Source organism: Sminthopsis crassicaudata, chromosome 6 (assembly GCF_048593235.1).
Source record: "Sminthopsis crassicaudata isolate SCR6 chromosome 6, ASM4859323v1, whole genome shotgun sequence".
Taxonomy (NCBI): Eukaryota; Metazoa; Chordata; class Mammalia; order Dasyuromorphia; family Dasyuridae; genus Sminthopsis; species Sminthopsis crassicaudata.
Window position 1 is genome coordinate 241089848 of NC_133622.1, and position 15567 is coordinate 241105414.

A 15567-nucleotide genomic window follows, 5' to 3' on the forward strand; every position below is an offset into this window, starting at 1 on the left:
CTAGACAGTCTATCAGCACTATGCCAGAAACTGAAGTGGTGGCAGGCTCTCCTCCATCACTTCTTCACTGAAATCAAGATCCAGAAGGCCTCCAGTAAAACTAGTTGAGCCCCAAGTGAAGGAGAGAAGATTTTGAAGGCAACAATAAAGGATTTGGACCTTAATCCCTGGCTTCACTTGTGGTGATTACTGAACTGAAAGGAAGGCTGCTCCCAGAGACCCCCAAAGAAACAGAAACAGAGGACATCACCTTTTAGAGAGAATATTACACTTACAATTATCAGAAGAAGTGATACATGTACACTCTCAAGGTGTCTCTAAAGAACTTTGGAAATGCTTGTGAGAAATGGGAGACATTAGCAAAGTATTGTTTGGCATATTATTCCCACATTAAAGAAGGTGCTAGTAGTTTCTATGAGCAAAACCAAGTTTCAGTACCTTAAAAAAAATAAAATGTTCAAATTTTAATATATCCCTCTTTGAAAAGGTCTTTCAGACTATTTTTGCCATTCCTGTAGTAGAGCCTTTTGAGATCATATTGATATGATCAGCCATAGATGGACACACTGCACATTGGTCCTGAGATCATGATGCTATTTTGGTCACCTGTGATTGAGCAAGAAGGACCAATAACAACAGACTGTAAGCTTTTTGTTGGAAGGAGCAATAATTTCCTTCTTTTTGTATATACATACATTAGCACTATGCCTGACAAGTAGTAGGCACTTATTAATGTTGGTTGATTGAGCTGGATCCTCATAAGAAGAACATGTCTAAGCAGGAATATTCTAAAGCCTACTTGAAAAGACTTTTAAGAGTCAATTTTTTTTTTTTTTTTAATTTTCAGTGTCACCACTCTCCTGTTAGAAAATGGCAAATACGAAATATTAAGGCCTGATTTGTTGACTTCTGTACTTATGAACATGATATAGAGAATATCAACATTTCAAATTATATTTTAAAAATATAACTTATTTACATTTTGAGAGCTGATTATTAAACATTAACAATGTGTTCCTACATTAACCCGCCACCAAATTTTTTTTACTTAATAATTTTTTATTATATATATATTTTTATAATATTATCCCTTGTATTCATTTTTCCAAATTATCCCCCCCTCCCTCTATTCCCTCCCCCTGATGACAGGCAATCCCATACATTTTACATGTGTTACAATATTGTCTAGATACAATACATGTGTGTGAATATCATTTTCTTGTTGCACAATAAACATTAGAATCCGAAGGTATAAGCAACCTGGGCAGACAGATATTAGTGCTAACAATTTACATTCACTTCCCAGTGTTTCTTCTCTGGGTGTAGCTACCTCTGTCCATCATTGATCAACTGGAAGTGAGTTGGTTTTTCTTTATGTTGAAGATTTCCACTTCCATCAGAATACATCCTCATACAGTATTGTTGTTGAAGTGTACAGTGATCTTCTGGTTCTGCTCATTTCACTCAGCATCAGTTGATTTAAGTCTCTCCAAGCCTCTCTGTATTCCTCCTGCTGGTCATTTCTTACAGAGCAATAATATTCCATAACCTTCATATACCAAAATTTACCCAACCATTCTCCAACTGATGGACATCCACTCATCTTCCAATTTCTAGCTACAACAAAAAGAGCTGCCACAAACATTTTGGCACATATATGTCTCTTTCCGCTCTTTAGTATTTCTTTGGGATATAAGCCCAGTAGTAGCGCTGCTGGGTCAAAGGGTATGCACAGTTTGATAACTTTTTGGGCATAATTCCAGATTGCTCTCCAGAATGGCTGGATTCTTTCTTTATATATATATATATATATATATATATATATATATATATATATATATATATATTTTATAATATTATCCCTTGTATTCATTTTTCCAAATTACCCCCCCTCCCTCTATTCCCTCCCCCCGACGACAGGCAATACCATACATTTTACATGTGTTACAATATAGTCTAGGTACAATACATGTGTGCGAATATCATTTTCTTGTTGCACAATAAACATTAGAATCCGAAGGTACATGCAACCTGGGCAGACAGATATTAGTGCTAACAATTTTCATTCCCCTCCCAGTGTTTCTTCTCTGGGTGTAGCTACCTCTGTCCATCATTGATCACCTGGAAGTGAGTTGGATCTTCTTTATGTTGAAGATTTCCACTTCCATCAGAATACATCCTCATACAGTATTGTTGTTGAAGTGTACAGTGATCTTCTGTTTCTGCTCATTTCACTCAGCATCAGTTGATTTAAGTCTCTCCAGGCCTCTCTATATTCCTCCTGCTGGTCATTTCTTACCGAGCAATAATATTCCATAACCTTCATATACCACAATTTACCCAACCATTCTCCAACTGATGGACATCCATTCATCTTCCAGTTTCTAGCTACAACAAAAAGAGCTGCCACAAACATTTTGGCACATACAGGTCTCTTTCTGCTCTTTAGTATTTCTTTGGGATATAATCCCAGTAGTAGCGCTGCTGGGTCAAAGGGTATGCACAGTTTGATAACTTTTTGGGCATAATTCCACATTGCTCTCCAGAATGGCTGGATTCTTTCACAACTCCACCAGCAATGTATTAGTGTCCCAATTTCCCCACATCCCCTCCAACATTTGTCATTATTTGTTCCTGTCATCTTAGCCAATCTGACAGGTGTGTAGTGGTATCTCAGAGTGGTCTTAATTTGCATTTCTCTGATCAGTAGTGATTTGGAACACTCTTTCATGTGAGTGGATATAGTTTCAATTTCTCCCTCTGAGAATTGTCTGTTCATATCCTTTGACCATTTATCAATTGGAGAATGGTTCGGTTTCTTATAAATTATGGTCAGTTCTCTATATATTTTGGAAATGAGACCTTTGTCAGAACCTTTGTTTTTAAAAATATTTTCCCAATTTGTTACTTCCCTTCTAATCTTGTTTGCATTAGTATTATTTGTACAGAAACTTTTTAGTTTGATGTAATCAAAATCTTCTATTTTGTGATCAATAATGATCTCTAGTTCTCCTCTGGTCATAAATTCCTTCCTCCTCCACAAGTCTGAGAGGTAGATTATCCTCTGTTCCTCTAATCTATTTATTATCTCCCTCTTTATGCCTAAATCATGGACCCATTTTGATCTTATCTTGGTATATGGTGTTAAGTGTGGATCCATATCTAATTTCTGCCATACTAATTTCCAGTTTTCCCAAAAGTTTTTTCCGAATAATGAATTTTTATCCCTAATGTTGGAATCTTTGGGTTTGTCAAAGATTAGATTGCTATAGATGTACCCTTTTTTGTCCTTTGTATCTAATCTGTTCCACTGATCTACCGGTCTATTTCTTAGCCAATACCAAATGGTTTTGGTGACTGCTGCTATATAATATAGCTTTAGATCAGGTACACTTAGACCACCTTCCTCTAAGTTTTTTTTCATTAGTTCCCTTGCAATTCTCGACCTTTTATTCTTCCATATGAATTTTGTTGTTATTTTTTCTAGGTCATTGAAATAGTTTCTTGGGAGTCTGATTGGTATAGCACTAAATAAATAGATTAGTTTGGGGAGTATTGTCATCTTTATTATATCCGCTCGGCCTATCCAAGAGCACTGAATGTCTTTCTAATTATTTAAATCTGATTTTATTTTTGTGGCAAGTGTTTTGTAATTTTTCTCATATAATTCCTGACTTTTCTTTGGTAGATGGATTCCCAAATACTTTATACTCTCAACATTTGTTTGGAATGGAATTTCTCTTTGTATCTCTTGCTGTTGCATTTTGTTAGTGATATATAAAAATGCCGAGGATTTATGTGTATTTATTTTGTATCCTGCCACTTTGCTGAAATTTTGAATTATTTCTAGTAGCTTTTTAGCAGAGTCTTTGGGGTTCTCTAAGTATACCATCATGTCATCTGCAAAAAGTGATAGTTTAATTTCCTCATTTCCTACTCTAATTCCTTGAATCTCTTTCTCGGCTCTTATTGCCGAGGCTAGCGTTTCTAGTACTATATTGAATAGTAATGGTGATAGTGGGCAACCTTGTTTCACTCCTGATCTTACTGGGAAAGGTTGCAGTTTATTTCTATTGCATATTATGCTTACTGACGGTCTTAAATATATGCTCCTGATTATTCAAGGAATAGTCCATTTATTCCTATACTCTCAAGAGTTTTTAGTAGGAATGGATGTTGGATTTTGTCAAATGCTTTTTCTGCATTTATTGAGATGATCATATGGTTCTTATTAATTTGATTATTAATATGGTCAATTATATTAATAGTTTTCCTAATATTAAACCAGCCCTGCATTCCTGGAATAAATCCTACTTGATCATAGTGTATTATCCTGGAGATGATTTTCTGAAGTCTTTTTGCTAATATCTTATTTAAGATTTTAGCATCAATATTCATTAAGGAGATTGGTGTATAATTTTCTTTCTCAGTTTTCGAACTACCTGGTTTAGGTATCAGTACCATATCTGTGTCATAAAAGGAGTTTGGTAGGACTCATTCATCCCCTATTTTTTCAAATAATTTATATAACATTGGGGCTAATTGTTCTTTAAATGTTTGGTAGAATTCACATGTGAATCCATCTGGCCCTGGGGATTTTTTCCTGGGGAGTTGATTCATAGCTTGTTCTATTTCTTTTTCTGAAATGGGATTATTTAAGCAATTTATCTCCTCCTCTGTTAATCTAGGGAGACTATATTTTTGGAGGAAGTCATCCATTTCACTTAAGTTTTCAAATTTATTGGCATAAAGTTGGGCAAAGTAACTCCTTATTATTTCTCTAATTTCCTCTTCATTGGTAGAAAGATCCCCCTTTTCATTTGTAAGACTATCAATTTGATTTTCCTCTTTCTTATTTTTTGATCAAATTTACCGAAGGTTTATCTATTTTATTGGCTTTTTCATAAAACCAACTCTTGGTTTTATTTATTAATTCAATAGTTTTTTTACTTTCAATATTATTGATTTCTCCTTTTAATTTTTGTATTTCGAGTTTAATTTTTGGTTGGGGGTTTATAATTTGGTCTTTTTCTAGCCTTTTAAGTTGTAAGCACAATTCGTTAATCTTCTCTTTCTCAATTTTCTTCAAATAAGCCTCTAAAGATATAAAATTCCCCCTTATTACTGCATTAGCTGCATCCCAAAGATTTTGGTATGATGTCTCATTATTGTCATTATCTTGGGTGAAATTGTTAATTGTTTCTATATTTTACTCTTTCACCCAGTCATTCTTTAAGATGAGATTATTCAGTTTCCAATTACTTTTTGGTCTATTTACCCCTAACTTTTACTGAATGTAGCTTTTATTGCATTGTGATCTGAGAAGAAGGCATTTATTATTTCTGCCTTCCTACATTTAATTTTGAGATCTTTATGTCCTAATATATGGTCAATTTTTGTATAGGATCCATGAACTGCTGAGAAGAAAGTATATTCCTTTCCATTGCCATTCAGTTTTCTCCAATGGTCTATCATACCTAGTTTTTCTAATGTTCTATTTACTTTTTTAATTTTTTTTTGTTTGTTTTGTGGTTTGATTTGTCTAAATCTGAGAGTGCAAGGTTGAGATCTCCCACTATTACAGTTTTACTGTCTATTTCTTCTTGCAATTCTCTTAACTTTTCCTTTAGAAAGTTAGATGCTATACCACTTGGTGCATATATGTTTAGTATTGGTATGGCTTCATTATTTATGCTACCTTTCAGCAGGATATAGTTTCCTTCCTTATCTTTTTTAAAGAGATCTACTTCTTCTTTATCTTGATCTGAGATAAGGATAGCTACCCCTGCTTATTTGGATTTACCTGAAACATAATAGGCTCTGTTCCAACCTTTTACCTTTACTCTGTGTGTATCTCCCTGCTTTAAGTGTGTTTCCTGTAGACAACATATTGTAGGGTTCTGCTTTTTGATCCAATCTGCTATCCATCTCCGTTTGATGGGATCGTTCATCCCATTTATATTTACAGTTAAAATTACTAATTCTGTATTTCCTGTCATCGTATTATCCCCAGATTATGCTTTTTTCCCTTGACCCCCCTGTTCCCCCTCCCCGATATTTAATTTACAGACCCCCCTTGTGAAGCGCAACCCTCCCTCTTTTTTTTTTTAGTATCCCTCCCCTCTCCCTCCAAGTCCCTTCACTTATTCTCCTTTTCCTTTTCCCTTTTCCTCTCCCCCCCTTTTAATGAGGTGAGAGAAAATTCTCTGAAAAACAAATATGTTAATTATTTATTCTTTGAGCCTCTCCTGATGAGAGTAAGATTCACACAATGATTCTCCCCCTCACTAAGTTCCCTCAGATATGGTGTATTTTCTATGCCTCTTCCTGGGATGTACTTTCCCTCTTTTTATCACTCCCTCCCCTTTTTCTGATATTACCCTCTTCCCTTTACTACACCCCTCTTTTTTTCTTTTATATCAGTAAAATCAAATTATCCTTGAGTACTTTTTATATACCCACAACAGAGTTATAGTTCTCAAGGGTTCTGTGTACCTTTTTCTGTTTCTCTTCAGTCTTGTGGATGTAGATCAAATTTTTTGTTTAAGTCTGGTTTTTTTCTTAGAAACATATAGAATTCCTCTGTTTCATTGAATGACCATCTTCTTCCATGGAAAAAGATGCTAAACTTAGCTGGGTAGTTCATTCTTGGTTGCAGTCCTTGATCTTTTGCCTTACGGAATATCAGGTTCCAGGCCCTTCTATCTTTTAATGTGGAGGCAGCCAGATCTTGGGTGACCCTTATTGTGGCACCTTGGTATTTACATTGTTTTTTTCTAGCTGCCTGCAGGATTTTCTCCTTTGTGTGGTAATTCTGCAGCTTAGCCACTATATTCCGTGGTGTTCTTTTTTTAGGGTCTATTTCAGAAGGAGTTCGATGAATTCTTTCCACATCTACTTTCCCTTCTGTTTCTATTATCTCTGGACAGTTCTCTTTGATAATTTCCTGTAAAATAGAATCTAGTCTCTTTTTTTGGTCATAGTTTTCTGGAAGTCCAATGATCCGCAGATTATCTCTCCTAGATCTATTTTCCAGGTATATAGATTTTCCCAGTAATTATTTGACATTGTTCTCCAGCTTCTCATTTTTTGTTTTGTTTTGTTTGACTGATTCTTGGGTTCTCTGTGAATCATTCATTTCTCTTTGTTCCATCCTGACTTTTAAGGAGTTATTTTCTTCTTTCACAGTTTTTAGTTCTTTTTGTAAATTCCCAATTTCGTTTTTAAATGAATTATTTTGCTCTATTGAATTTTTTTCCATTTCCCTAATTTTTTTTTTTGAGAATTATTTTCTTTTTCCAATTCAGAAATTCTATTTTCTTGAGACTTTTTTATCTTTTCCAATTCAGAAATCCTACTTTCCTGTGTTTTTTTAACCTTTTCTAATTCATAAATTTTGTTTCCCTGCATCTGCTGTGAATTCTTTATTTTTTCCAACTCCAATTTCAGGACATTGTTATTCTCTATCATAGCTTCCCTTTCCTTTCCCCATTTTTCTTCAAACTCCCTTAACTTTTTAATAGTCTCTTTGAGGAGAGAGTTATGTGATGGGGGGCAGGAATCGTTCCCCTTTAGGTTGTTATCTGCTGTCTCTCTGCTGTTAACTTCCTCGGGGTTGTATACCCGCTCTTTCTCTGTGTAGTAGGAATCTATGGTTTTTTTGGCTTTTTTGCTCATATTTAAAAAATCTTTTGGGGTCTGTCCCTGGGGTAGGAAATTATTTATTTACTTCTTTACCAGCTTCCTCCCAGACTGGATGGATGCAACGGCTCCTGTGCCTGAGCTAAGATAGATCTGGGAGAGAGTTCACCACCCCCTCCCTGGAAGTGCCTCAGAGGTGATTAGCGCTGCTGTGCCCTGAGGGCGCTGACCAGTAAAGGCAGCACAAAGCCCAGCCTATGGGTCCCGGTGGGGCGTGGATGTCTGCAGCAGGTGACATGAAAAGCCCCTGTGCTCAAACTGGAAGTGTCTGCCAGATACCGCGGTCCCTAGTTCAAAGGTTCTGCTTCTCTGGGACTTCCTGGAGCTAAGTTCCACTCCCTCCAGCTAAACTAGGCAGTGTGTGTTGCCTTGGGCCATATCCACCCACTTGTCACTCTCTTAACTATTCTCAGGAGGTAGCTGAGGCCACACCCCCTGGTGCCGAGATCTGCTGAGTCACCTCCAGGGTCCGGGGAAAATCTAATCTGAGTTTTTAAAGTATTTTAGCTTTCTCTTCTGAACTGCTAAATAATTAGCAGAGAAGAGCTAATAGCCTGTGCCAGATTCCTTTATCTCAGTGGCTTCTCTGATCCCAGAGCCCTTCCCAGTGCAATCGGCGCAGTATGCTAGCACCCAGCTGTCTGTGCTGGCCTCTCCCCTTTCCGCTTGGGACTGACCTTTTCTGTTGAAACTCCTGATTCTCTTCAGCTGGTAAGTCGTGCTTCCAGTCCTTGTGGTATCTATCAGTACTGGGCTTATTTTGAGGCTTAATTTATCTAATTGATTTTGAGGGAGTGAGGACGTTCACAGAGTCGTGTGTTTCTTCTCTGCCATCTCCCGCCACCAAATTTTAATAAATATCTATACCACTGTGATCACTTGCCTGATACTTAGACCTAGAAATAATGACAGAGATTATATAACTCAAAACTCCAGCTTTAAAAAACAAAATAACAACTAGAGAATTGATATAAGTTCCCCTAAAATCATGTATATATTTAATAGGAGATCTGGCATTTACAACACTTTTCCTTTGGATGCTTTTTTTACTCTAATGTTTGCATGTTTCCCAGCTCAAATTCCTCTGGTTGTTTATCCGAAAGCCTGAGCGAAGAATCCTATTTATTGATTTATTTCACAGATGAAACTTATGGAGAAAGTAGGATTGATCAAATATTTTTTTTTTCATTTTCTTTTGTTAGTCAATGATCAGAATGTTGCTGAAATCCCATTTTCTGCAGAAAGCCTTTCCTAATCTTCCTTAATCTTAGGGACTCACATTGACATTGTTTTAGATACTGTGTAGACAATAACAAAAGGTAAAGATCTTTTCTTTTAAGGAAATAACAATACAGCCAGATGAGATAGCATGTACACCTATAGATATTACAGAAAACACTGTGAAACATTGTCTTATGAGGAAAATATTTGTATCTAAAGGGATTGGATAAGGTTTCACATAGAAAGTGGTATTTGTGTTAAGCTTTGATGAACACTGAATTCTAAGAGGAAAGGCAATATACAAATGATGGGGGTTGAGGTCCCTTTACTATTCCTTTCTGATTGCCCAATCCCCATGACTGACCTTGATTCACAAATCCTGGTCAAAAGCACTTTTTGAATATCCGGGCCCAGCCCCCACCATCAGCTCAGCTTCCCCCAGGTCCCTACTGTATCTGAGCTTCCTGAAAAGCCCGCCAAGAACTTGGGATACTGCCCATCATCCCCTTATAGGTATAAAAGAGTCAAGCTGGAACTCTCTCTTTGCAGGAGCCCTTCCCCCCAACACTTAGTATCCTTCTGGTCATGTAAGGGTTCCTGCCTGCCCAGCGGCCACCTTCGGCCCTGGCATCTTTCTAACTGAACTTTATTTCTACAATAAACCTCTTTTTATATATCTAGGTTTTGAGGCTTGTAAATTCATGTACATGGGACACTACACTTCATGGGATCTTTGCACCGACAAACGGGGTTCCCCCTTTCCTTTCCCTGATCACAAATAGGCATGAGGTAGTGAAAACACCAAGGAGACTGTCATTTGTTTGGAATAATATTAAAACCAGTTTTAGTTTTATAGTGACAGTCAACACACATTTGTTAAGTATCTAGAACTGTTAAACATTGAGGATAGAATATAAAAAGAAAAAAGAGGTGTCTACACTCTACATGCAAATTTATGGGAAAACAATATACAAAAAGGGAAAAAGGGAAGTTAATTGCCACAGGATCATGGTGAACTTTAAAGGAGTGCATCCATGTGGGAATAAGGAGATGTTTGGATTGTATATTCTCTGAAAATGGAACTTTTAGGAGGAATTTATGTGTTTCTCTTATTCAGCTGAATTGCAAAGGAATGAATCTGGACATTTTAAAATCCAAAAACACATGATTTGTGACCCTGTTTTAAGTCTTTGCCTTTCAGACATCTTGATTCACACTAACCTGAATATTTCATAAACTTTCAAATTTCTCTCTAGATGAGTCCTTATATTTCCCAAACTCCCAGAATTACAGAATTCTTCTCAGGGGACTCTGGAATCAGTGACACAGTGGTCTATCATCATATTGCTTGACTTGGGGAAATCTTGGGAAATCCACTTTGTATTTAAATTTTTTTTCCCCTTCCCAATGTGAACAGTTCACATGGGTTTAGGGGAGACTACAAAATTGGGAAGAGATAGGAACCAATCCCATTTTTCTTTCTGAAAGGAGCTTGTTTCTCCATCTTAATTGTCTTAGATTCCCCAAAATCGAGTGGAGTTTTTGAGAGGTAAAATGAGTTTTCTCCCAAAAATGTGACCTAAATTTTTGTGTCTAAATTTAAATGGTATATGATAGAATTACTTTCAAATGATGCATTGGGGAAAGAAATTTTAGAAATATGTATACATTAATATTGAAGTATTGTTCCTAGAAGTTAAAATCTGTATTTGATTTTTAATTTTTTAAAGGGTGTTAAAGCAAGTCTGGTAACTTACCTAAAGAAGTCACATGTTTGTATTTCCTAAGTGGAAGAAAGATATTTAAGATACTATGATGCTTTCTAAATTATATATTCTTGGTAATTAAGAAAAGTTATAAACAAACAAACAAACAAAAACAGCCAGATTAGTGCTGGAAGTCCCAGACTTGTTGGTGTCATATGGCATCCCATTGGCACTTCCAATAATTGTATGGCTCATCAGTCCAATTTTTTCTGGAAACCCAGATTTGCTGGAAATTAGAAGAGACAGAAAAATTACCCTGCAGGGGTTTGAAACCAGATTCTCTGCTGGCAATAAGTGAGATTTGAAACCACAAAATAAAGGTGTCTGTGGTGAGTTCTTGCTGTACCTGGAACTGCTCTCTCCATGGGATTCTGTAAGAAACCAGATGTTGGCTTCCCTAAAAGAGTCTAGGACCAGCTAGCTCAAGTCTCTTTTGTGAACTGATCCGTTGATTTTTTTCAACTGTTATTGTATCCTCTTGTTCTAGCACATTGGGGCCATTTTTCTTGATAAATATTTGAAAGATGATGTCTATTCTCATCTCTCTGTCTCTCTGTCTCTCTGTTTCTCTTTCTCTGTGTGTCTCTCTCTGTCTCTGTCTCTTTCTTTTTGGATAATGACTTTCAGGTGATCCAATATATTTTTTTTTCCTGAAGCAATTGGGGTTAAGTGAATTACTCAGGGTCAAGGAAGTGCTACAATCAGATATTTCACATTGTCCTATTTTTTTCATTTTTTGTTTAATTTTTTCTTGCTTTTTAGTAAAGTCATAAGCTTCCTTTTGCCAATTCTAATTTTAATTCATTGCATTTACTGCATTTATAATACCATTTTAGCTCTACCTCTAATATTTTTTACTCAACAAACATGAACTAATGCATCAGGATGAGAACAGAATCAGGAGAACATTGTTCATAGTAACAGCAATATTGTTTGATGAAGAATTGTGAATGAATGAGTTATTTTCAGAAATACAATGAATCAAGAAATTCCCCCCAAAAATCTAATGATGAAGATTATCTATCTGTATCTCTAAATAAATAATTGATATTGTTTGAATACAGAATGAGCCATGCTATTTGTTGCTTACTGGAAGAAAAAATGTGTGAAGTAAGGACACCTAGTTTCATCATCCTCAAATTTTGAATTAGAGATAATAAAAGTGAGCCTAAAGTCAAGTGACTTATATAAAACTTTTAAGTGTTGGAAACTCAGATAGAAATCATTAAAGCCAAACACATTGTAATGGTCCCCTGACTCCAAGCCCAGGGATCTTTCCATTAGTTCATGCTTTCTTACAAATAGATGCTTCTATCACTGGACTTAAAGCCTAAAGTTCTCACTCCTCATTAAAAGGGAAATCTGGCCAGGCAGAGAAATTGTCTGCAGAGAGGAGAGTAGGTCAAGAATCCTTTCTATTTAAGAACTCTGGCTGCATTCAACTCAATATCATTTTTGTAATATTTTGATAGAAGTTTATTTTGTGATGTTTCATAATTATTAATACTTAAAGGAGAGAGTGCATGATGCAGTAGGATCAGTATTCTGTGAAGTGCAAACAGGGTTCAGTAGAAATTACAAGCTTAGTAGGCTGATCTTGGACAAATCATACTTCTATTCTGATCCCTCTTATGGAAAATCAGAATAGTTATATTTAAAAAGGTAATATTTACAAAGTCTTATGAAAATAGAATGGAATGGGGGAAGGAAAATCTTTTAAAAACCATAAAGACTATCTAAATGGCAGCTCTATGTACTTATTTTTATATTAAAGAATGAAACCATCTGAATATAATTTTATCCTAATACAAAAAGGTAAGTAACCTATATTCTATAATCTTTCTTCAGTATCTTTCATTTTCGCATAGAGCTTTTGTGATTAATTGATTTCTAAACTTCCTGACTCAGGAAAATATAAAGATCTTATTCAGAGAACAAGATTCAGAAAAGAAGAAGAACACATTTAAGTGAAATTCTAACCACAATCTCCTAGTCCAGAGAAGTTTTATCCTGTGTAAACATTTGTATTATGCAAATGTGAAGCATTATTATTTGAAACAAAACAATGGACAGGAATGTATTTGAAAAAAAATAAAACTTTCTCTTTCTCTGTTTTTCTCTGTTTCCATCCCCCTGTGTCTCTCTATTTCTCCTTCTCTCTCTTAGTTCATTCTCTATAAAAGACTACTCTATGGTTATTCTAATTGCAATTATCATGTATTTAATTATCATAAATGATTAAATAAGATATAAACAACCAGTATGAAATGTGAAGGAGGAGATTCATTTTGGGTAATTATTCTTTGCTTAGCTTTACAATTGTTATTTTATAATATGAAAGAAATAATTCAAAAGAACTCTTCACATATGAGAATATCCAATTATATCTCCTAATCAGTCCCATACTTCTCTTTTAATATTACCTATGTTGACCAACACATTTTTCCTAAGAGATGACTAACCATTTAGATATATACACCAAGCGAGGAGGAGGTCTCTATAACCCAAATGTATTTTGTCTATAGAAAAATTAATTTCCTTGTAGTAAAGGATTTTACAAATAAATTCCCTATTTCCATTTGCATTTTATTATTGAAAACTGCCAACTTTTTAGAGGTAATACTTAGGAAGAGAGACTATTGAAACACTACTTTCATTTGGGTGAAAGAGGATACTGCCAGCTAACTCATATGTAGATCCAACAGAGCTGATATTCTCCAGTTATTCTTTTTTATTAATGACTGTTGTGTTTTATTCCACAGTCATTTCTGGTATAGATTTCATTTCTACTCTAATCATTTTTATCGTTAATATAATTTCAGACTCTGAACCTATACTGTCTCTTTCTAATTCTACAAAGAATTGATGATTAACTAGGCTTTCCCATGTACTCTGCCTTCCAATTATTCAAAAGACCTAGAAATAGGAAGACAAAGATTTCCTAACTTACCTGAAATTCAAGACCTGCTGCAAAGAATTTCAATCTGTAGGAAATTAATGCCATTGGACATAGGGTATTGGATCAGATCCAAAAGTATCTTCTGATAAGATTTGGGTATATAAATGAATAAAGTACAGAATGAATCAAGTGTAAAAATGATATCATTTTGATATCATTTTGATGACTATGTTTAAACTTTAAAATGTTTGATAATCAAATAATTTTTATAGTATCAAGAAATTATTTCTACATCAATTATAATTTCCTTACAGAGAACAGTCCCCCCCCCCAAAATGCTTCAATATGGGATTGTTTTTGTTTTCTAAATAACAATTTCTACAATGATAGAGAATTTGAAGTTAGAAATAAGCTTGCCACTTAAAACATGAACAAGTAGCATTTAGAAGAAGTATTATATATTGAACATGCTCAAGATAAGAAGAATTTTTAACTATATATTGTAGATTATCATTAATGAAAATATAGACTGAAAAAAGTCATATTTTTTCAAATATGCAACAGATTGTGGAATGTAAAAAAATTGACTGCTTCAGATGGATGGGATGTTAGAGCAAAGAATAAAGCAAAGCATGTAATATTTATATGTAATTTCATAATTTTAATTTATAATTATATATATATAGTTTTATGAATAATTTTATATATTTTATAATATTATGGCTATTTTAATTATTATCCATACTAAACTACTTGTTATTTCAGAGGTATCAACCAGTGGTAGTGACAAAAATGACTTTCCTATTGTGAATTATTCATTTTGAAGATGAATATACAGAAAAATGGCAGACCAAAACCTTACTATCGTGGAAGAATTTATTCTCTTGGGATTTTCTGAATTTCCTAATTTCCAAAGATTTCTTTTTGTTTTGTTTTTATTCATTTATATAAGTATCCTACTAGGGAATTGTCTCATCATTGTAATCACCAATGTGGAACCAGCTCTTCAAACACCCATGTATTACTTCCTTGGAAACTTCTCTTTTCTGGAAATTTGTTACACATCTGTCACCCTACCCAGAATTCTTATGAATCTTTGGAGTCAAAAGAGAAATATTTCTTTAGTGTCATGTGCTGTACAACTGTGTTTCTTTCTTATTCTGGGTGCTGTAGAATGTTTCCTCCTGGCAGTGATGGCTTATGATCGTTATATAGCAATCTGTAAGCCCCTTTATTATCCTCTAATCATGAACTACAAAATGTGTGTCCAAATGGTGATTGGTTCCTGGATCACTGGAATTCCAGTTTTAATAGGACAGACATACCAGGTCTTCTCTGTGCCCTTCTGTGGTTCTAACAAACTCAATCATGTTTTTTGTGATATGCCTCCATTAATGAAATTAGCATGTGGAGATACATCTTGGAATAAGTTCTTTATTTATATTGATTGTTTCCTATTTGCTTTGATTCCCTTTATCTTGATTCTTTTCTCTTATATCAGAATCCTTAGTTCCATTCTGAAACTCCCCTCCGCCACTGGCAGATCCAAAGCATTCTCTACTTGCTCTTCTCATCTTATTGTTGTTTGCTTATTCTATGGTTCTGGTCTCATTGCATATCTACAATCTTTGTCCAATTACTCAAACAGAATGGAGAAGATCTTCTCTCTAATATACGCTGTAGTGACACCAATGTTTAATCCTTTGATATATTGTCTGAGAAACAAGGACTTCACTAAGGCAGTGAAAAAACTTTTTTTTTTTTGAATGTGTAGTGAAGTAAAGAGTAAAAAAAAAAAAAAAATCAATTACCCATCACTGTATCCTGATTCATTTTCCAAATTTTTGCCTTATTTTCTCTTCTTTATGTCTTTCTAATTATCATTACCTTTAAGTTATTTTAAATCTTTTAGCATTTTTCCTCTCAATCTCTCCATGATATCAACACATTATGATATATGAATGTTATAAAATATTATTA

General features: G+C 34.8%; 1 protein-coding gene across 1 annotated transcript; it reads left to right on the plus strand.

The window, feature by feature from the left end:
• Positions 1-14429: 14429 nt before the first annotated feature.
• Positions 14430-15353, plus strand: LOC141547489 (olfactory receptor 10AG1-like). Its single transcript, XM_074275889.1, has one exon. The coding sequence runs from the start codon at positions 14430-14432 to the stop codon at positions 15351-15353; it is 924 nt and encodes a 307-aa protein (XP_074131990.1).
• The last annotated feature ends 214 nt before the right edge of the window (positions 15354-15567 follow it).

Bases quoted from the DNA above. Each gene is read 5' to 3' on its own strand.
- LOC141547489 (XM_074275889.1), top strand. From the start codon at position 14,430: ATGGCAGACCAAAACCTTACTATCGTGGAAGAATTTATTCTCTTGGGA.